General features: G+C 40.5%; 1 protein-coding gene across 3 annotated transcripts in view; it reads right to left on the reverse strand.

Moving 5' to 3' along the window:
* The window catches only part of RGS20 (regulator of G protein signaling 20), a 39,986-nt gene that overhangs the window by 12,594 nt on the left and 4,263 nt on the right, over positions 1 to 23,129 (reverse strand). For 2 of the 3 annotated variants that reach the window (XM_067553776.1, XM_067553775.1), the window contains exon 2: positions 2,409 to 2,557. The exons of the other annotated variant lie outside the window; for it this stretch is intronic. In XM_067553776.1, coding sequence (XP_067409877.1) covers positions 2,409 to 2,554 — 146 coding nt within the window. In that variant the 5' untranslated portion in view covers positions 2,555 to 2,557. The remainder of the gene's footprint in view (positions 1 to 2,408; positions 2,558 to 23,129) is intronic. 3 annotated transcript variants of the gene reach the window in all.

Consider the following 23,129-nt stretch of genomic DNA (forward strand, 5'->3'; position numbering starts at 1 on the left):
AAGAACAAAGACTTCAGTCTTGCAAATCTATGCACAGCAACAGAGATTTACTGTGTCCACAAATAGTGGATCATAAAAATGAATGGGTGTAGTGGGGTCATAGCCGCATGCAGCTCCATTGATTGGTATACAGTGCTGCAGATTCACTGACAATCAATTTTCATCACTAAAGGTACAGTAAGGTTCCACTATAATTTGACAAGTGACTTATCAAGGAAAATACCAACTTCAAAAAAAAAGATGGCTATTTTAGTTTGTGATAAGACTGACTGACACACTACTAAAATATGAATTCCTGGAATGAACAAGGGGATGGCAGCCTCATATTTAGTCAAGAAAGCAAAACCTATTGTAAGTGGAAAAACTAAATATAGGTCTAATCCTCTGATGTGCTGAGTGCCCTTAACTCCCACTGGTAGTTCTCCATCTTGCAAGAACTGTCCCTGTACAAATTAATTTTTAACCTGTTCTTATGACACCTTCCAGGAACCAAATGTCCCAAAGCTCTGCAGTGATCCTCTCTATGTAATTATTCTATTTTAGTGAGTCTGGACCTTAAATGCAAAACTGGATATTCTGTCAGGTCAATCTAATAGCCAGTGAGATTTCTTAGAGAAAATAAGAACCTCATTGACTGATTTGAACCCATCTTACACGCTTCCATTGGTGGTTGCACTTGTTGCCTTCCTCTCGGTTCTAGAGGAATAATTTTAATTTGGCCATTTCTAGCAATCCAAAAAGCCATAGTTGAAAGTAGCCCAATGTTATAGTTGCCTGCAGCTGATTATTTTTGTTTAGCATTAGTATCTAATTCCTTTAGTGCACATAGCATATAAAGATCTGATGGCTTAAAAAGCTTTCTGCAGTTGCCAGAATCTTATACTTTACAATGCTAATTAACATGAGCATAATCATTCTCATAGAAAAAGACCCTGCACTAGTTCACATCTATCTCTACCCCTCACAAACAATTTGCTCTTTTATTTTTAAGTGAGTTGGCGCATTGTCTCCTGGTTAAAGCACAAAATCAGGAGCCAGGAGATCTGGGTTCTGAATTCCTACCTCTATCCCACTTGCTTTGTGACACTGGACAAGTCACTCAGTGTCTCTGTGTATCAGTCTCTTTGTCTGTAAAATTGGGATAATACTGCCATGCCTGAGCCATGTTTTTTCTACATTTGAGTGAGAATAGAATTTTAATGCAAGGAAGCAAAATTAGGAACCTAACATCTCAGACTAATTTCAATTTGTCTTAGTGGGCCAAAATGCATAGATTTTAAAGGTAAAAAGGGACCCTTATTATCTAGTTTGACTTCTTTATAACACAGGCCATAGAACACAGTCAGTAATTTCTGCCTCAAGACCATAACATCTGTTGGAGCTAGAACATCTCTTAGGGTGTACACATACCCTATGGCACTGCAGCCATGCCACTGTAATGCCTCAGTATAGGTGCTTCCTACACTGATGTAGTTAAATCACCTCTTCAAGAGGTGGTAGCTAGGTCAACAGAAGAATTCTTCCATCAACCTAATCATGTCTGCACCAATGGTTAGGTTGATCTAACTATATCATATAGGGTGCAAAATTTAAATGGTCTGTTCCAAGGGATTTAAATATAGTTTTTTCTTGAAGTAAATAAGGGCTCATTAACAGATCTACTTTCACTACAGGAATCTTCTTGCTTCATGAATGATGCCAACCTTAATGTTCCATTTCTCCTACAACCATCTCCAAGCCTTTTTAGCACAGCTCCTTATGTATAGAGGCCAGCATTTTCAGACTTGGATACCTGAAGTTGACCCATAGACTTATCAGGAACTGCAGGTACTTAGTACCTCTGAAAATCAATGTCGTCTTTGTTTTGTTCCATTCCAAATCTCTTCTAAAGACTCATTTCTTGTGCGGTACCCAAAATACATGACTTAGAAATAATAATAATTTTTAAATGCTAGTCTTTCCCTCTTCTGCGCCTCCTGGTGTGTCTTGTGTACTCTTACTAAGACTGTAAGCTTTTTTGGTGCTGGGACTGTTCTGTCTTGTACAACATCAAGCACATGAGTGGTGCTTTAGTAACAAGGAAATTGCTACCTTGATGTGAGTGCAGCCTAGAGCAGTGCTAAGAAAAGAATTGCATACCTTTTTATTTCAAGTGCTGTCTTAACTCCTCTTCCCTCCTCCCCCCCAGCTGATGCTGGTATATAGAACTCTTTTTACGTTCTTCATTATTTCAGTGGAAAACTCACAAGAACTGGAGCTGAAGACTGCATCCAGGGCTCAGCATAACCATCTTTTTCCTATTCTTCTAGGCTTGTATTATTGCCCCAAGTGCTGTATTGCTTATGTTGTCCTGACCACTGGCTGTCACTCACCCCTGCAGGTTTGAGTTGAGAGACCAAAAGACATACCAGGAGCAGCTGCAACAGCAGCACCAACAGAAGCAGCAGGCATTGGAAGCTCGATTCCCAATGCCATGCTGTGCCTGTGTGGAGCTTGGTGTCTCCTGGGTCACAGACATCTGCCGTTTACGCATCTCCATCCGCTCCGATCCCATGGGCTGCAAAAACCAAAATAAGGGAAAAAAATTAAGTTCTGCAAAAAAAAAAAAAAACTCACCAGGTGTCATTACGGCCAGATTTTCAGAAGAACTCCGAATCAGATTGCTCTGAACTGTTCTTCTTGGAAGCCGCTGGGAAAATCCATCACGTCACTGAGGTTCTGTGACAAGGTGTAAAGGCACTCCAGCATGTAAGGGGTTAACAGATTCCTCCCTATGATGTAGCTGATTTGAGTAGAAGTGGGTTCAAAGAAGGCTATTATGAGGAATAGGTGTGTTCTCTCTTCTCTCAGCTAACTGTAGCTGGGAAGCTCCCAGTGGCTATTATCCAGTAGTGGTGTTGATCTGTTGCGCTTCTGAGTTTTGTTTTTGGGAATAAAACCACTTCTAAGGAAAAAGGGGTGAAGTGACCTGTAGTTGGGACTTTTATGCTGCCTCCTTTCTGTCCCCAGCTGGTGAATGTGCATGCTGCCTTAGAGTGTATAAATGGGAGATAAGCTCTTTTAAGAATTTGGCTTCCATTGTGGATATTGAAAAATTTTGAAAATCTGTTTCTTAGACCATAGTAAAGGGGAAAGGCTAGGAGTTGATTGGTCATGGGTCTGACTCTGCATTTCTTTAACGTAGATTTTCTTTCAAAGAAGAATCAGAAGCTTCATGGTTTGGGGAGAGGAGAAAGGAAATTACTTGCTGAGGAGACACAGATGTGAGCCAGGCACCATTTAAGATTTAATCAGTCTATTCCCATCATAACCACAGACTACATGTGATAGTTCATAGTGGGGACAGCATAGGATGCCTCTAGATTGTTCTAGAAAAACTGCTTGATTCCCAAATCCTACAAACTTGTAGATACATGAGCAATTTAAAACCATGTGACTGGTCTGTCTGGAGTCACTGCAATTTCTTATGTAAGTACATAACATTCTGCAGACTGAAGTTATGGTTTGCAGAATTTGGTGTGTGTGCTCCCTGTGAATGATTTGCTGATTATTGACCTATACCCTACATGTATTATACTGATGAACTATCAAATCCTAACGGGACTAGTACACCTTACTTCATTATGATTTTAGATGAACTTTGGATACTTAGCTATTTTATCTCCTGTGAAAAGTGATACTTTTGGGTATTCATTGTAGGTGGCTCCTTGAGTCCATCAAAATTGCAGAGGCGTTTAAACACCATTAACAATGGCAGATTTTTGAGTTGTTCCTGATTCAATAACAGGTATGAGACGTTAACTAATGAGCTGGAGAGCCTCATGTTAAAAATCATCTCCCTCTATATGTGTTCAGATACGTTTCTGCATGACTGGTGGCAAGAAAGGTGCTCCAGTCATAGGCAGCAGGCATTACTACAGAATCATGTATTTAGAAGACTGCAGATTATTCCAACTCAACGCAGCATTGATTCATGCTCAATGCTTTTTCTACTGATCTTTCTTTTACTGATGGTATTATATAGGTTAGTTGTTTTGTTTTGTTTTTGGCTAGAACCATCCCCAATTCAAGAGAAAATGTGCATGTCATGCACAGCAGAAGAGGCACCTATTTTGCAGGATAACATCAGACCAGCATAGCTATACTATGATAGGGAGAAAAGACAAAATGATGCCCCATTATGCATCTGCCCCCTTTGACAACCAGTCCCTAAGTGACCAAAAATCTAAAACATAAGCAGGAACATTACTTCCTAAAATACCAGCTTGATAGCTGTAAAATATGGAAGAACAAATATGGAAAGGAAAATACATCTGTACATTCCGGTTTCTTTATTGTTTAGATTTCAAGTTCCTTACAATAGAAGGAATATTGAATATTTTCAGCTTCCTTCTCAGAACCATTTTTAAAAAATAAAGCATGTTTGTGCTTACAATAAAAAGTAACTATATACACAAAATCACAGGAGACAATAGTATATCTGATATATTCCCAGTTCCTGGTAGACAGTAAACATTTTCTTATCATCAATTAGAAAACTGTGTAATTTATAATTGGAATCAAATGAGTGCTATTTATATAATTCATCCAGCTTCATTTAGTAGATGGTTTATGTGGCTTCTGTGCACATAAATATGTCTAACCCATTTTACAACTGAACTGATATATGATCAGATTAGCAGAGCTAGCCTTCTGTTTTTGTTTTTTTGTTTGGAGGGGCTTAGGAGAAAAAGGTGGAAAGTTAAGTGTACCCACTCACCCACCCTAAATATCTCTTATTTCAAAAAATCCTCATTTGGATCCATTATATTTATAAAATTATAGTTTTGGATTTTTATTATATAATATTTTTAGATTCATTATACTTTCAGATTGATTTCTTTTGCAAGATATTTTCTGGTATGCTTTAGAGTGAGGGAAACGCTCATTGTAACAAAGGCTATTTGGAAGCTGTAGAGGTTTATGAACATAAAGCCAATATTCATCATATATGATTTTTATCCCAGTTTATAGATTACGAAGAAGGAAAAAATAAAGGCACAATTTGACAGCTCATTTAAACTCTTCTACACTTCATTAGCAGATGTACATATTGGAACATTGGCTTCCTCTTTAATAAATATGAAGTAATTTTCTTACTCATAGTTAAATAATGATTTTTGTAGATGTTTCTAGACTACAAAACATCATTTTAAGCTGAAACAAAAGTGTTAAAAAACATATGGAGACTAAAGGTGGAAGTTCCTGCAAGAATGAATCTCTTGATTTAAAGGTAGTCAGTCCAAAGCAGTTACTTTGTTTTAGGGAAAGTCCAATGAACAGTCCCCCTGCAGCTACTATGGGAATCAATTTCAGTTGTGTGCATGCAACTGACAAGATGGTTGGGCTCCTGAATATTCTTTTTAACCTCACTTTGGCTTTAAAAATGAACTAAACTGTAATAAAGCAGGTGGTACTGTAGTACATCACTTCATTCACACTTACTTTGGTCACTAAAGCATTCTAAATACAGGCAGGGAGCAAATTTCTTAAATTAAAACTGCTGTTTTTCATAGTCACTTTTCTGATCATAACCTCACTGTGAAACAAAATGCCCACAATTACCTTATCACAGTATTTATTATTAGTCTGGGTTACAGTGGTGCTTAGAGGCCTAAACTGAAATTGGGCCCTGTTGTGCTCAGAGCCATTAAAACACAGTCCCTGCCCCAAAGAGCTTACACACTATGAGAGTCTAAGGGGACACTGAGGCACAGAGAGATCATGTAACTTGTCCAAGGTCACACAGCAGGTCAGTGGAAGAGCTAGGAATAGACTCCAGGAATTAAATCCTGGCTCCATTAGTCAATAGAAGTTTTATGATTTATTGCAATGGAGCCAGGATTTTACCCCAGGGCTTCCAGACTCCCAGTCTCATGCCCTATTTACTGGACCATGCTGATTCTCACTACTATCACAGAGACAATCAGACCCTTTTGAGATAGAGCAGCAATTATGCTTCCAAGCCATATCAACGTCAGAATGCCTTGATCATAGACTTTAAGGTCGAAGGGACCATTATGATTCTGGCCATTTGCTCTATTATTTTTTGGAGAAAAGTTGATCTTATATAGATTCTCCGCTACTGTAGTGATGGGGCCCAGATAGATATATCAGTTGTTCCACCAAGGGTTGCTTGTAGGAATCTGCAAAAGAGCCAATTTTTCTATTCTGCATGACAAAGCCCTGGCTGGGATGATTCAGTTGGGGTTGGTCCTGCTTTGAGCAGAGGGTTGGACTAGATGACCTTCTGAGGTCCCTTCCAACCCTAATCTTCTATGATTCTATGTAAATGTCAATATTAGCAATGAGCCAGACACCCAATCTTACATATGAACACCTTAAATTTTGAAGAACTTTGATTCTGGATCTGAATGCAGAAGCTCAAGCCCATTTCTAATCAAAATATGACCCAAATAATGTACAACCCATCAAACTACTAGTGCATTCCAAGCTTGCTGCAATCAATTCCACCTAAACAAGGTGGGTGTAAAATGTTCTCATTCTGACTTGGTAGCATTTTACACCCAGTTTGTACTGGAGTAAATGATTGCACAAAGCCCCAGGTGGGGAAAGTCAAGTCCTTCTTTCTTCTTCAAACTCCTATGCTCTGTTGGTTCAAAAGAGTAGGTATCTCACTTTAGGGAGGGGAGATGTGTGCTCCATTATACTCCATCTTCAAAGATCAGTGATCAGCCATATAAAATGTATAAGTCTTTCAGGTCAAACAGGTCAAATAGAAATGCTGAGTTAGCTTCTCAGCTGACTCTGGTGGAGCTGTTCTGACTTACATCAGCTGAGAATCTGACACGCTTGTGCTAAAGGCTCACTCGTGATTACTCGGAGCTGTGGCATCTATTATTGAGAAGACATCCTAGTGAATTAACTTATTTACATGCAGTTATAACTTTTTGAAAGAGTTACTCTTTGGGCTGAAATTCATACCAAAAATGCAGAGGGGGCTAGAATGTTTTGGTTGTTTTTTTTTTTAAACTCCCTTTGGTCTCTTTTAGGTTATTCAAGGGGTGGGTAACTTTCTTGTGCTCCTAGTACTCAAAAATGCTTATTTAATGACAACATCATGCTTTCCATTGCCTTAGTCATCACTGCGTACAAGAGTCTTTGACATATTTGAAGTTATTTTGGTAAATAAGATAAGGGTGCAATTCTCTGTTCCAGCCTCACTTTTTGGCAGTATAAAATAGGAATTGTGGGACTGGAAGGGACCTCGTGAGGTCCTCTAGTCCAGTTCCCTGCACTTATGGCAGGTCCAAATATTATCTAGACCATCCCTGACAAGCGTTTGTCTAACCTGCTCTTAAAAATCTCCAGTGACGTAGATTCCACAACCTCCCTAGGCAATTTATTCCAGTGCTTAACTACCTTGACAGTGCAGGAACTCAGAGGATCAGTTCTGGGTTTAACAGCTATGTATGCTCTAGTTCAACTATATTGAAGGCCACCCAGGGAGAGATTCAGTCACCAGCATAGACTAGATTCCCAACATTCCGTTAGCTTTTTGACTGATGGTGCACATTGCGTGGATGTTTTCAGAGAACTATCCACAATGACTCCAAGATCTCTTTCTTGAGTGGTAACAGCTAATTTAGACCCCGTCATTTTATATGTATAGTTGGGATTATGTTTTCCAGTGTGCTTTACTTTGTAGTTATCAACATTGAATTTCATCTGCCATTTTGTTGCTCTCTCACCCAATTTTGTAAGATCCCTATGTAACTCTTCACCATCTGCTTTGGACTTAATGATCTTGAGTAGTTTCGTATCATCTGCAAATTTTGCAACCTCACTGTTTACCCCTTTTTCCAGGTCATTTATGAATATGTTGAACAGTACTGGTGCCAGTACAGACCCCTGGGGGACACCACTATTTACCTCTCTCTATTCTGAAAATTGACCATTTATTCTTATCCTTTGTTTCCTCTCTTTTAACCAGTCACTGAGGACACAGGAGAGGACTTCCCTCTTATCCCATGAGAGCTTACTTTGCTTAAGAGCCTTTGGTGAGAGACCTTGCCAAAAGCTTTCTGAAAATCTAAGTACACTATATCCCTTGGATCACCCTTGTCACAAGCTTGTTGATCCCCTCAAAGAATTCTAGTAGATTGGTAAGACATGATTTCCCTTTACAAAAACCATTTTGACTCTTCCCCCAACAAATTGTATTCATCTATGTGTCTGATAATTCTGTTCTTTACTATAGTTTCAACCAATTTGCCTGGTACTGAAGTTAGATTTACTGGCCTGTAATTGCCTGGAGCTTTTTTTAAAAATTGACGTCACATTAGCTATTCTCCAGTCATCTGGTACAGAAGCTGATTTAAATGATCGGTTACATACCACAGTTAGTAGTTCTGCAATTTCACATTGGAGCTCCTTCAGAATTCATGGGTGGATACCATGTGGTCCTGGTGACTTCTTATTGTTTAATTTATTAATTTGTTTCATAACCTCCTCTAATGACACTTCAATCTGGGACAGTTCCTCAGATCTGTCACCTAAAAAGAGTGGCTCAGGTTTGGGAATCTCCCTCATGTCCTCAGCCGTGAAGACCGATACAAAAAATTAATTTAGTTTCTCTGCAATTGCCATATCTTCCTTGAGTGCTCCTTTAGCATCTTGATTGTCCAGTGGCCCCACTAGTTGTTTAGCAGGCTTCCTGCTTCTCATGCACTTAAAAATTTTTTTTGCTGTTACTTTTTGAGTTTTTGGCTAGATATTCTTCAAATTCTTTTTACACTTCACTTGCCAGGGTTTATGCTCCTTTCTATTTTCCTTAATAAGATTTAACTTCCACTTTTTTAAAAGATGCCTTTTTGCCTCTAACTGCTTCTTTTACTTTGTTGTTTAGCCAGGGTGACACTTCTTTGGTCCTCTTACTATGTTTTTTTAATTAAATTTTATTATGTTATGGCCACTATTACCAAGCAGTTCAGGTATTTTCATCTCTTGGACCAGATCCTGTGCTCCACTGAGGACTAAATCAAGAATCACCTCTCCTCTTGTGGGTTCCAGGACTAGCTGCTCCAAGAAGCAGTCATTTAAGGTGTCAAGAAACTTTATCTCTTCATCCTGTCCTGAGGTGGCATGTACCCAATCAACATGGGGATAGTTGAAATCCCCCATTTATTATTATTATCTATCTATTTTATAGCCCCTCTAATCTCCCTGTGCATTTCACAGTCATTATCACCATCCTGGTCAGGTGGTCAGTAGTATATTGCTACTGCTGTATTATTATTCAAGCATGGAAGTACTATCTATAGAGATTCTATGGAACAGTTTGGTTCATTTCAGATTATTTCATTGGACTCTATGCTTTCTTTTCACATATAATGTCACCCCCCCACCAGTCTGATATGTTTTGTACCCTGGTATTACTGTGTCTCATTGATTATCCTCATTTCATCAAGTTTCTCTGATGCCTATTATATCAATATCCTCATTTAATACAAGGCACTCAAGTTCACCCATCTTAGTATTTAAACTTCTAGAATTTATATATAATCACTTTAAAACATTGTCACTTTTTAGCTGTCTGCCATTATGTGATGTAATTGAATGTGACTCTTTCATTTGACTACGAGAGTCCTGTAGCACCTTAAAGACTAACAAATTCCTGCAGGCATAAGCTTTCGTGGGCTGAAACCCACTTCGTCAGATGCATGAAATGGAAACGAAGTGGGTTGCAGCCCACGAAAGCTTATGCCTGCAGGAATTTGTTAGTCTTTAAGGTGCTACAGGACTCTCGTTTTTGCTGTATACAGACTAACATGGCTACCCCTCTGGAACTTTTCATTTGACTGTTTCTCATCAGATCCTACCCATATTTTATCATCTTCCATCCTCTCCTCCTTACTAGGATATAGAGAATCTCAATTACTAGTTTCTCCCCTAAGGGATGTGTCTATCCGAACCATGTGCTCCTCTGCACTTGTTGGCTTTCCCCAAGCCTTTAGTTTGAAAACCGCTCTATGACCTTTTTAATTTTACATGCCAGCAATCCAGTTCCATTTTCGTTTAGGTGGAATGCATCCTTCCTATACAGGCTCCCCTTTTCCCAGAAGGTTCCCCAGTTCCTAATAAATCTAAACCCTACTCCACCATCTCATACACATATTGAGACCCTGCAGTTCTGCCTGTCTAACTGGCTATGCGTGTGGAACGGGAAGCATTTTAGAAAATGCTACCATGGAGGTTCTAGACTTCAATCTCTTACCTAGCAGCCTAAATTTGGCCTCCAGGACCTCTCTCCTATCCTTCCCTATGTCATTGGTACCTATATGTACCACAACCACCAGCTCCTCCCCAGCACTACACATAAGTCTGGCTAGATGTCTCAAGAGACCTGCAACTTTTGCACCTGGCAGGCAAGTCATCATACAGTTCTCCCGGTCATCACAAACCCAGCTATCTATGTTTCTAATGATTGGGTCCCCCATTACTATTACCTGTCTTTTCCTAATAACTGGCGTCCCCTCCCCTGGAGAGATATCCTTGGTGTGATCATCTGGGAGGAGAGTCCCAACTATGGGATTGTTTCCCTCTGCTCCAGTTTGATGTTCTCCTTCCCTGAGACTTTCATCCTTCTCAACAGTACAGAGGCTGTTGTACTGGTGGTGGGATCATTCTACTGTGTCTTGGAAAGTCTCATCTATGTGTATCTCTGTCTTCCTTAGCTACTCTATTTCAGCCACCTGGTCTCCAACACCCTTATGAGGTCTCTGAGGACCAGGAGCTCCTTGTACTGAATACACACATGCGCTATCTGCCCATAGGGCAGGTAATCATACATGATGCATTCAGTGCAATAAAATGGAAAGCCCCCACTCTGTTGCTGGACTTTTTCCTGCATTCTCTTTTCACTCCTGCAGCTCCTTCTTTTATTGTTTGTTTTTTAGTGTGTGTGTGTGTGTGTGTGTGTGTGTGTGTGTGTGTGTGTGTGTGTGTGTGTGTGTGTGTGTGTGTTGTTTTCAGTTTACAGAATGTTAATGAAGTGTATCTTCTCCCCGCACCTCTCCATTCCCCCACTCCATTCACTTGCAAAACTCCCCTGTTGGCTGCTACTGGTTGCTTAGGAGGGGCTTTTAAAACCCTGGTTCTTCCTGAATCGCCCCATCCACTGATTAAGGGTTGATGAGAGCTAAAGGACTTGGGGATTAAAGCCTCAGTAAGAAGCTCTTAACCTTGCCTAGCAAGTCTCTAGGATCAGCAATCAGTCCCCCAAACAGACCACATGGTATACTTCAGTTAAGCAGCAAGCACACCACAGACACACACTACAGACAACAAACTCACCACAAGGGTCATGTAGTCACTCCTCCTTCACCTGGAGACCTCACTTGCAAAAGTCCCCTTATACCTGCTCTGTTCGCTAATATCCATGCAGAACCCATAGGCTCTAGGGATCCACAGCTACTTCCAGAGGAACAATTAAACCACCGGGGAGCACCAAGAGTTTTTCTCCTCCCCATTGCCCCCTCTGTTGGCTTCACCATAGGAACGGTTGATTTGAGCCAGGCCTATAAAAACATATTCTGTGATAGAATGCCTGGCTGCAGGAAGATTTTGAACACTGTGGCAGGGTCAGACCGGATGGCTACTGGAGAGTGCTAGACGGCCCCTATATCAGCCCCAGGATCAGTAAGTCCCTTTTCCCCTGTTAGCTGAGCAGGGGTTACTCCTGGTTAATTAACACACCTGGAGCCAATCAGGGCCCTGCCCAGGAATTGTTAAGTCTCCCCTCCAAAGAAAGGGGGTGGCTGGAGTTGTGAGAGTGAGGTGAGCTACCAGTGTGTGAGAGCAGGCAAGATGCTAGCAAGAGCCAGGAGGGTTTTGGAGAAGGAGCAGAACGCTGGCAGAAGAGAACCCTGCAGGTGCAAAGACTGGGGGAGGGAAAAACCCTGCCCCAAGAGGGCAAAGGACCTTTCCCAGGTCTGGAGGCCTAAGGGAAGAAACCCTGCCAGAAGGGAAAGATTGAACTGAACATTTGGTTTGGGCACTACCACACCTGTGGGGTTGTCAGGGATTAAGAGCCTTCCCTGGCAAGGAGGCCAGGAAGGACCCCTGTCTGAGCAGGGTATGAACATTGTCAAGGGACACAGGGAAGCAACCCAGGGAATTTAGCAGCCTTCCTGAAGCCACAGTGCAAGGCTGCTACTTGTAAGGTCCCTGGGCTGAGGCCTGGAGTCAAGAGTGGGACCACCCCCCACCCCCCATACTGCCCATTCACTGGAGGCCCAAGAGCCCCAGTGAAGAGGCAAGGGCCTCGGAGAACCAGAGACAGGACTGGGAGCCAGCAGGGAGCGGCCATCGTAGAGAGGTTGTATTACCCTCCCCCACCACTAGAGGGTAGAAGAACACTAAAGGGTGAAGCAGTTCCCTGACCTATAGCTAGAAGGAAGTGCTGGACCCTCCAAGGTAGAGGAAGAGCTTTGCCACAACATTGTCTAGAATTAAATGTATATATTCTTTTTGTTTGGGATATATTTTCAGAACATGTTCTGATTTACAAGTTACGCATTTACTACTTTGAGCCAGTTCATATTTTAACTTTGGTAAACTAAGATAGTCTAGACAGTATGGAAAGTTTGTGTTTCTTGCTGTTATGTCATGCAGTTTTGTTATATTTGTGTGCAATGCTACAGTTGCTAATTAGGGTATCAACTGATGTTGACTGGATTATGCAGTTGGTGTGAAAGGATTAAGCTTTTTATCAGCAGATAAGCTACTGTTTATGATCTTTTAATCAGTGATGAAACTAGCAGTAGATATTAATTATGAAGAATGTTGCTACAATATCCAGAATCAATGGCTGGTATTTTGTAAAGGTTATTTTTCCACAAGGGTATTCAGGGGGAAAAAATAGTTTAGTCAAAGGGCCCAATTCTACTGTCATTGAAGTCCAATAGAAACTTTGCCACTGCATTCTGGATTGGGCCCGAATGCTTATTTGCCAACCTCAGATCTTCTGAACAATGAAAAATTCAATTAGAAATTGTGTTTTGTGTAAATTGTTGGCTTTATAAATAGTTTATGGAAAACTGACATTAAATACAACTAGCATAATATGCAACTTCAACATGATCTAAAATGTAGAGAGGAAAGGAGAATGTAGTGGAACAGAGAATGAACAATGCAAAGCACTGTGCAGAAAATGTTTCTAATATAGCAGTGTGTGACTCTAGCCTTAGAATTTCATACACAACTATAACACATAAGTGGGGAAAGCAGCAGGAATCATCACCACTACAGCCGTAACGGTTTCAAGAGTCTGCCTGCTGTCTTTCTTGCCCCTGCAGCACTATGGAAATGCCAATTTTCTCTGTGTAAAATTGTTCATAGCAAAGCTAAAAATGATTTAAATGAAAATTCAGCCCTATGACTAAGATTAAGAGCTTGTGATGCTTGGAATTCTGAAAACTTTATAGCCCTCAGAGGGAAAGCACACGTTTGCTATAGGCATATAGGGTTAAACCCTGGAGATCAGCATACAAACCAATTGAATGGATTATATGCTAAGAAAAATGACTATGTGCACAAGAAGTGCAGAGATGAGAGATACAATTCTCACTCCTGACTCCCAACAGTGCAATAACGGCCTTAGCCCCCAGTAGCATTTGTAGCCTAGCTATCTGAAAGAGTAGTAGTGCCTCCTCCCTCACTTCTGAGGGTGTGGGATTTGTGCCCCTGCACTCGACACACACCCACTGGTTATGTCCCTATCCATGTCTCTGAATTGGTCAATAGTCCCTGCATTACAAGCCAGAGCTCTCTTTTGCATAAGAATGTAAGAATGGCCATATGGGGTCAGACCAATGGTCCATCTAGCCCAGTATCCTGTCTTCAGACAGTGGCCAATGCCAGGTGCTTCAGAAGGAATGAACAAAACAGGTAATCATCAAGTGATCCATCCCGTTGTCCTTTCCCAGCTTCTGGCAAACAGCAATCCCTGCCAATCTTGGCTAATAGCCATTGATGGACCTATCCTCCATGAACTTATCTAGTTCTTTTTTGTCCCCTGGTATAGCCTTGGTCTTTACAACATCCTCTGGCAAGGAGTGCCACAGGTTGACTGGGCATTGTGTGAAGAAATACTTCCTCTTTTTCGTTTTAAACAAGCTGCCTATTAATTTCATTGGGTGACTCCTAGCCCTTATGTTATGAGAAATGCAGCATGCAGTGGAGGTATAGGAAATTCACGCAAACTTCAGCCTTCAGAGTTTGTCAGTCCAGCACCATTTTCAAACATTACATTCCCATACAAACAGTCAGAAAAAGAAAGCAAACAAACCCCTCGGTACAGAACAAATTTGTATTTACTATAGACACTGCTGTCGCACTCAACTCTTCAGTATTGGATTGGAACACTATGTTTGACCAGGCTTTGTTTTTATGCTCAGTGATGATCCACTGAGTTTTTAGCCCTATAGCCTGATCCAGCAAAGTGCTCAAGTACAGGCTTAAATTTAAGAATTTGAATAATCCTATTTATTAAATTTATCTCAGCTGCTGAACTTAGTACAGGCACAGTCACACAAGTATAGCACATCATCATATCTTCTTACAAAAACAGAAAATATTGTTCTTAAATTTAAACATCTGCTTAGGAGCCTTGCTGGATTTGGGTCTAAATCTTAGCATAGCTCTCACTGATTATATTAGATTTCATTTGCTTTGATTTATTCCCTTCCTAGTCTCCCAGACAAATCCTAATAACAATACCTCACAATCTCATGCCAAGTTTTTGCTGGTAGATAATGTATGAACAGTAGGAGTAAGACAAATGGTCTAAGTGCCTTCCACTGCACAACAAGCATGGAAATCAATTGTATTATTAAGCTCCTGAACTACAACTAAATGAAAGGTCAGGGATGAAGTTCAGACCCTAGGTGATACTTGTCCAGGTAGTGTTCATTAGTGCTGACCGGGCCTGTATTTAAAAGTAGGCACACAACCTTTCCATAAATCTCCTGTGGATGTTACTCCTCCCAGGGACACGACTAATCCTAACAAGACAAGGAACATTAACATACACAAATACTGTTCACCTCCAGTTCAGAATATCCTCTCCAGCACTCTGGCTACTGACAATATGTCAGTTCCACAGGTGGAGAAGGTGGGAGAGAGGGAGTGAGGCCCAAATGTTGCTCCCCTGCTGGCTGCTTCTTTTCTTACATCTGCACCAATGATGGCTTAAATTTGGCCGGCACAGTTCAGCCAGACTAGTTGCTGTACTCTGCCTTATGTGGCAGATCCAAGTTTGAGTCATGATCTCTGGCTAACTGAAGCACTACAGCCAAGAGCTCAGCCCTCTCAGTGCTCATTTTTAAACAGGAATGGCCTTGAGCATTGGGGCATGAGAGTGAATGTAAGGGTGGGAGAGGGCATCTTCAATGCCACAGCTTGGATCCATAGCCCACAGTCCTGAGAAAATAACATTTACGTACATCCTCATGCACCTGGTCTTGTTGAAGGATGGATTACACATAAACCTGACAGAAGAATATATATTAGACAATTTTCCATTGAAATGGGAAAGAATCAGTAATCAACACTTGCTGGATTCTTGTTCATACGAAAGTCACACAATGAAGTTAGCAGATGAATAAACCACATTCATGCTTCCTTAAATATCAGTGCAAATGTGGCTCCCTCAGCTAAAACATTATGGTTACTTATTCCCAGGTGCATGCTCTGAAAATAGCAATCGGTAAATACAGCTTTCTGTGACATAAGCACACCAAGAATAAGCATTCATTTGATCATCAGACACTTGTTAGAACTAAAACATGAGGTGTTCATCTGCAAAGCTACTAGATGCTACTTATTAATATCTGCTTTTACATGGGTGTAGTCTTGGCTAACAGCAATGCTGTCTGTTTTTTGTTTTTTTGACTGATGAAGTACATGTCCATCAACAACAACAACAAAAAAAGGTGTTTTTCTTCATGAATGTTTGTATCCTGTGTGATTAGAGAAAAATCCACTCTGTTTCATACATGAAATATTAATAATTAACAATGATTATATTTGCTTGTGGACCAAATATTCAGCTGGTGGCATGCAACGTAGCTTCATTGAAAGTCAGTGAAGCTATGGGGATTTACATCATCTAAGAATCTGACCCAGTGCCTGAGTTAACTCTGCAAATAAAAGTGAACCTATCTCATAGGCCAGACTTAATACAGAAAAGATGTTAACCTGAGGGATTGTGGATGCTTTCTTGTTTTATTGTCTTAGTCCAAGGCTGTGGATCCCCTTTCTTTGAAATTCATTTAGTTGTTTTATAAAATCCCCTTATTTCGTCAGAACATTTCCTTGTTATCTGGACACAGTCATCTCAATTTCCAGTTTTCCTCCACAGGTAATCTCCCCAAGACTAAAGTGATGACATTACCTCACTGCCTTGTCCCCATTCTGCCTAGTCCCTGCCCTATTCTCCCACACAGATCTCCAGAGCAGTGGAGAAATGTCACAAAGTTCTGAAAGAAGAAAGAAATGGTGTAGCAAAGGTGGATGAGACCTCCTTCCATAGGAAAGGGGGACATCCATACCCTGCTGTTGGATCTATAGGATACTATTCCTTACTCTAGAGTTTGTTCATGTTTTTAATGTAAACAGATTTGGTGAGGATGGACACAAAGGGAAAATGTCATGAAGTCAATGGGAGTATTGTGTAAGACCTACAGGGTGAAGTGTAAACAAACCCTACATAAATATTCCTGGAGTTCATCAAACCCTCCCTTGCATAGAATTCCTTTAGGGGAAACTGCAAATAACAGAATGATGTTCTGTGTCAGTAAATGCAACACAACCGCAGTACTCTCTTCACAGTGGCACTGAACACAATCGGCCAGATTTACTGGTACACTCCAGCTCCTTTGTTCTACTCATGCAACACCAAACAGCTGTAAACCCCTATTAACTGGCCAGTTAAACTGTCTTTACAGTTGCTTTGCATCAACAAAGCAACACAGAACAGCTGGAACGTGCCTGTGAATCTGGGACTGCTTCTAAAAAATATGGAACACAGCCAAACAATATATTAACACTTTTTTTTTTTTTGAGGCTGGAATCAATCACGGTGGAATATTCCTTAAAAAGGGTTACAAGGCAATAAGACTTGTAAGACTTACTGTAATGTGACCTGAAAAGAATACACCTTACTCTGCAGTTTTTCGTAGGCAACAGAAGACTCAGCAATGCTGGTTACAGTTTGACAAAATAAGTTTTCTCTTAGCTAAATGGAAGTTTACATGCTGAACAATCAAAGAGATACAACCCAACAAAATAGATCTGAAAAGAAAAGGGGAAGCTAGTCTATTCTATACAGGTTCTCAGACCATGCTCATCACTGTAGTGTCTGAGTACCTTCCAGCGGTGTATTAAGATATGTGACTGACTGTCACATGTTGTTTGCTCTCTCATCCTCTCCCCCAGGGGAAAAGTATGTGCAGTGGAGTGACTTGTTTTGGTAGCGGTTGGGTTTTTTTCTTTCAATATACACGTTGCTATGTATTTATGGTGGAGAAGGCCAGGTCAAAGAAACGTGCCTTGCACTTGGAGTGGAAGATGGTGAGGTTTGGGATGGTCCTTAGTTCTGAGGGGAGTTCATTCCACAGTCAAGGACTGTTGCCCCACCCTCCCAAGACAGCCCTGTCTCCTACACAGATGAGCTGTACCCTTACTGCAGAGAGTTCCACTGTGCCAGAGGAGCCAAGTTGCCAACCACAGTTTTCATCCTGGAGCTTTAGACAGTTGTTGAGGTATCCTGGACCCAGTTCATGGAGTGTCTTGAGGATAAGGACCAAGACCTTGAACTTGATTTGACATCCTCTAGGAAACCGGTGTACAGAGTGATGGGGCAGGCCTGATGTGCACCTGGTAGCCTTTCCTGCTGAGATGTTCTGTGGTATTTTGTACTAGTTGGAGTTTCCTAAGTGCTTAAGGCCTGCTGACCAGATATATTGCATTGCTGTAGTCCAGCTGAGACGTGACAAAGGCATGAATAACTGGGGCCAGGTCATCATCTTCCAGGATGGGACAAAGTCTCCTAAACAATTGGAGAGCATAGACAGCCCTTCTCCATGGATGCTGCCATGTGAAAGCTTAACATCAGCAAGAAATCCAAGAGGATTCCTAAACTGTAGGCCAAATTGACCAATTGTGGAGATGTACCTTTTACCAAAGAAGACTGGATTATGGCTGCAAACTCTTCAGAATGCTTTCCTCTGCCTACCAGCATCACCTTTGTCTTTCAGCCAGCTGTTCTTCATCCAAACTATCAGCTTTGAAATGTCACAGCAAATATTCTAAACATCTGTATTCAATTTTACCAATATAATCAATCAAAACAGTTCTCATTTAATCCAGCATCTTATGTTTGCTGGGAGAGACTGGATGACTCGGGCAATTCGTAGAGAGGTATCCACATCACAAACCCTCACCTCTAATTAGCCAGTCTTAGACCTGACAAGCTAAAACTCAGGTCAGGGCTGAGGCAAATTGACTGGCAAGATGGTGAAGCTTGGGGATCCAATGCCATGGATCAAGATTTTCAAAAAGTAACAGCCCACCATTAAGCTCCTAAAATCCATATTTAGGAGGGTAAGTAAATCGCCTGATTTGCAAAAGTGTAGTACACCACTTCCAAATGCTTCACTGATGGATGCTCAGTATTGTTGAAAAATCAGGCCATTTTAGGTCTGAACCAAAGCCCAGGGAACGACTTCTAATGATTTCAATTGGCTTGGGATCATGCATTTGGTGCTTAAATAAGGATTTTGGAGTCTAGCTATTTTTGACAGTCTTGGTCATAGTGTGCTTGCTTTGTAGAAAAGTGGAAGATTTTAGTTTCCAGGCCTGTTAATCTGGCACCTTCCCAAGCATGGATTTTTAAAAAAGGCCTACTCAATCATGAAAGTGTCCCCCAAAAACAATGAACCACATATAAAAAAAAATAATCGGATAGATACCTGTTTCCTACCAAGATAGGTAGTGTGTGTAACATGTATAAATGTGCAACTAACAGTAATCAATTGCTGGCTGCTCATTGTTGCTAAAAATCAGTCAAGGGTTAAAATGAGCAAAATACATATCTGAAAATAATGGAAAGCTAAAATGTATGCCCTAACTCCAATGCTGAGATATTGGATATGAACCCCTCTCCATCCCCAGTGCATGCCTATATGGCATTCAGATTACAAGGCATTTCTATGTTTAACGTTTTGGACATAAATGAGTACAAAGATCAGGGATGAAAGTTATATCCTTAGTTAAAAGCTGCTTAACTGCCGTTTGGTTGAGAGAGTTATTACATTTAGAATGTTTACTAATCTCTGTATCAGGAATGTGAGCTTCCTACAATGGCAATCACCACCCAAAGGAGGGATATGTGAATTATAAATAGTCAGGGTCAGATTTTTAAAATCAAGATTGCCCTAAAATTGACTGAGGCTTTTATATTCCTTCCCATGTTTCAGATTTCAACAAAACAGAGTTTTCTCAGCTAGCCACAATGCAAAGATGTTGTACAGTTACCTAAGCAGAAGTACAATATTCCTCCCCCACTCCTTCCCTAGTTATGCAGTTCCCTGAACTCAGATTGGTTCTGGGGGTCTGATTAGTATTACTGTATGATTGTTTTACTATAATTATACAGTATGTGAATCTCTGCACTCTGTGTGTCTAATAATGGCTGATAGCCAATCAGAGTGCATAGATTTCCATAATCACAGTACAGTCATTTTTCAGTAATTATACTTGGCCTGATCCAAAGCCCATTATGACAATGAAAAACTTCCAGTTGACTTCAATGGCCTTTGGATTAGGCCCACTATGAATATTATGTAAATCTCTCTATTGTCATTCACTATTTTTATTCATAGTCTTTTCCACGCTGCTCATCAATGAGTTAGAAGAAAGAGATTCTTTACCACTGTCACAAGAAAGTTGAGTGGGTGTAGGTTCAAGGCAAATCTTGCATTCAAAAGTCTTGTTTTATATACTTGCAATGTGGGAGTGTTTAAGGCTGGAATATATTTTCACTGAAGTCAGTGGAAGATTGTTGTTGATCATAATGGGAGCAGCACTGATCCTTTAGAAAGCTTGATGTTGACTCCACTGCCTCTCCATTGATTAATGTGACAAATAGGCTTTCTGCATCAAAAAGGACAATGTTTTAAATGGAGAGTAATTATAATTAATGTTAATAAACACACACACACCTTGAGTCACTTTGACGAACTAGGGTTGGTAAAACACTTGGGCCTTCTCTTTTTGTACAACTGGAGTTACGGCATGCTGTAGTGATAATTAGGTGGTGGGAAGGGAAGAAAATAAGACCAGCTTTCCATAGAGGTGATATTAGCAGCTACCTAGCATGCTGAAACAGAGAGTGTTGGAATAGAATTGGATCAGAGACCAATAGGAGATCAGTGACTGTGATTACAAAATAAAGTAGTCTCCCTCTACATGGGATTTAGGGGAAACTCAGAAGTATTATATATAATGATTTATAGATGGAGAGAAACTAAGTTGTTTGCCTTCATCTGTGGCTTAGTTTTCCAGAGCAGCAGCAGCTACAAAAAACCTCTGTTCATCCATACAGATTAAAGCATTCCTCTACATTTCAAAGGGAATACTTAGAAATGTAACACTCCCCCTTTCCCCACACACACACACACAGAGTAACAGGGAACTCAGGGCTCATTTCATTTATAGTTTAGGGTCTGATCCTGTAATGGTCTGAGTGTCCTCTGTTTCCATTGCTTTAGAGCACTGCACAGGAGATATTCAGCACCTAAGCATGATCAGTTTGATAGCCTCAGAAAAATTTTCCTATTGACACTGTCCTCTACATAAAACCTACCATTCTTTCTAAGAAACATGTTACCCTATGTAGACCAGGTTTTTCTCCATGTGTCAGTGTTCCTTTTTTCAGAGGATGCCCCGTATGTACCACACCAGCTTTGTGTAAACTCAGAACTTCTCTCTGGGGTACAGCTGTGGCATGAGACCTCAGATACAGTATGTAATTGTCACACACTTATTACCTTGGCATTTACATACCAGTTCAGCGAGAATGAACAGAAATTACTATTGCTTTTGGAGATAGAATCTTACATATATTGAGCATACAGAAAAATAATGTATGCTGATATACCCATAGGTAAAGTATATGATAAATATCTATGGCCTGATTCTCATTTACACTAAGGCTACTTTACACTGTTCCAGCAGTGCAAAGAGGCTTTAGAGTAAGTAGAAATATAATTTACTCCCACTTCAAGGCCTTTTCACAATACCAGAGCAGTGTAAACTGACTTAAGGGTAAATCACAATCAGGCCCCTACTATACATCGCAGGGCAGATCCTCAGCTGGTATCAAATGTCGTAGTTCCATTGACTTATCTCATGTGACAACTGGTAGTAAAACAGTAAGGAACCAAGCATCCCAAATGCAGAGAATACAGCAATTGGCCAATCCTATTACTTCCAGCTTGAATATCCGATGAAAGCATATGCCTCAATTTTTTTTAATACAGTTGGCTAAAAGAAGTTCATTCGGCTTGATATTTGACAAGCCACTTTACTATACAAAGGATGGAACTCTTGCATGCAGTAGATTGCTAGTCAACCTGATCTAGTCTGCTGACTCCCATCACACCAGAGCCTACTGAGCACTCAGTCACATCATGCTTAATTATGAATGGCCTCCAAAAAAGCCCATTCTACTGTACTATGAACTGACTCACTTCACACAGCTTTGACAGCTCATACTGGGTACTGGAATCACATGGTGCTGTTTTAGTCAGTGAGTCATATATTGTACTAGGTGCTTGGATCTGACTCATATTGAACTGTGTTAGGAACTGACTGACACTGTACTGGTCTGAAAGCTGGTTTGCAGCAGGGTGACTCATCTTGTAGTGCATTAAATACTGATTCACACACCATTCCCTATTGGATCCGATTGTTGCAGTCCATTTCAGATTGTACCATACTGGAATCTGACCACCCTGTAAAATTCCTGCATATATGTCTACAGCTACATTGGACACACAAAGCCTAATTCTAATCTCACTTGCACCACTGGACCACAGGAGTAACATCATTGAAGTCCATGAAGTTACCAGTGTAAACCTGATATGCGATCAGGATCAGAATTACTGTTTGTGTAATACAAGAAAATAAATCAAGTGATAATGCCTTGTAGGCTTCATACAAAAAAATGGTTGGTAACCTTAGAAAGAGTTTAAAATCCAACCTGTAAACAAAAATTTAGGGTCACACTATCCAAACGCTGTTGAGTTTGATCACTCTGATTTTTCTTATCCAGTCTAGTGCTGCCATATTTCAGCCATAATTCCCAGAGGCACTGCTTCCAGCGAGGATAAAATTTCCTTAGTGTCTGAAAGATTGGCCTGAATTTTCAGAAGTGCCTAGTGATTTTGGGCTGTCTCAATTTTTGGCTGCCCAGCTTGAGATGTCTTAAAGAGGCTTCATTTTCAGGCCTGCTGAGAACTCTATGCCCTGAAAATTAGATGTTAAGGCATTTCAAGTTGGGCAGCCAAAAATTGAGGCACCCAAAATCACAAGTTACTTTTGAAAATTTAGACCATTGACTCCAAGGATATGTGTGTGTGTATAATGACATTTCTGAAGTAAAACCACAGATTTAGAAAAAGTAGTGCTTCCATGCATAATTATTTCAAATGCAGGTGGTACTATGAATATAGATATTGATGGGGTAGGTAGACATGAGCATAAAGGCTAAATAAGATTGCCCATATCTTGTTATTTCTGTAGCATGTCATAATATTTAAGGGTGGTATAGCTCTATGGTTTAAATCAAACTATACAGGAGGCTTGAACATACTTCTCAATTAGGATTTCACTCTGAGTTTAGAAACACACTGTCATTCCTAATTTTAAATTGGCTCCTATCAGTACATATTGGTGATGCTTTGTACTGTGTGCTGGCTTTCATCATACTACATAGTTATAATGTAGAATACCGACACACGCAGTATTTAGCCCTATTGTGGATACAATGTATACAGAAAAGT

Source organism: Emydura macquarii, unplaced genomic scaffold (genome assembly GCF_026122565.2).
Source record: "Emydura macquarii macquarii isolate MOO-44397 ecotype Brisbane River unplaced genomic scaffold, CSIRO-AGI_Emac_v2 contig_1477, whole genome shotgun sequence".
Classification (NCBI taxonomy): Eukaryota; Metazoa; Chordata; order Testudines; family Chelidae; genus Emydura; species Emydura macquarii.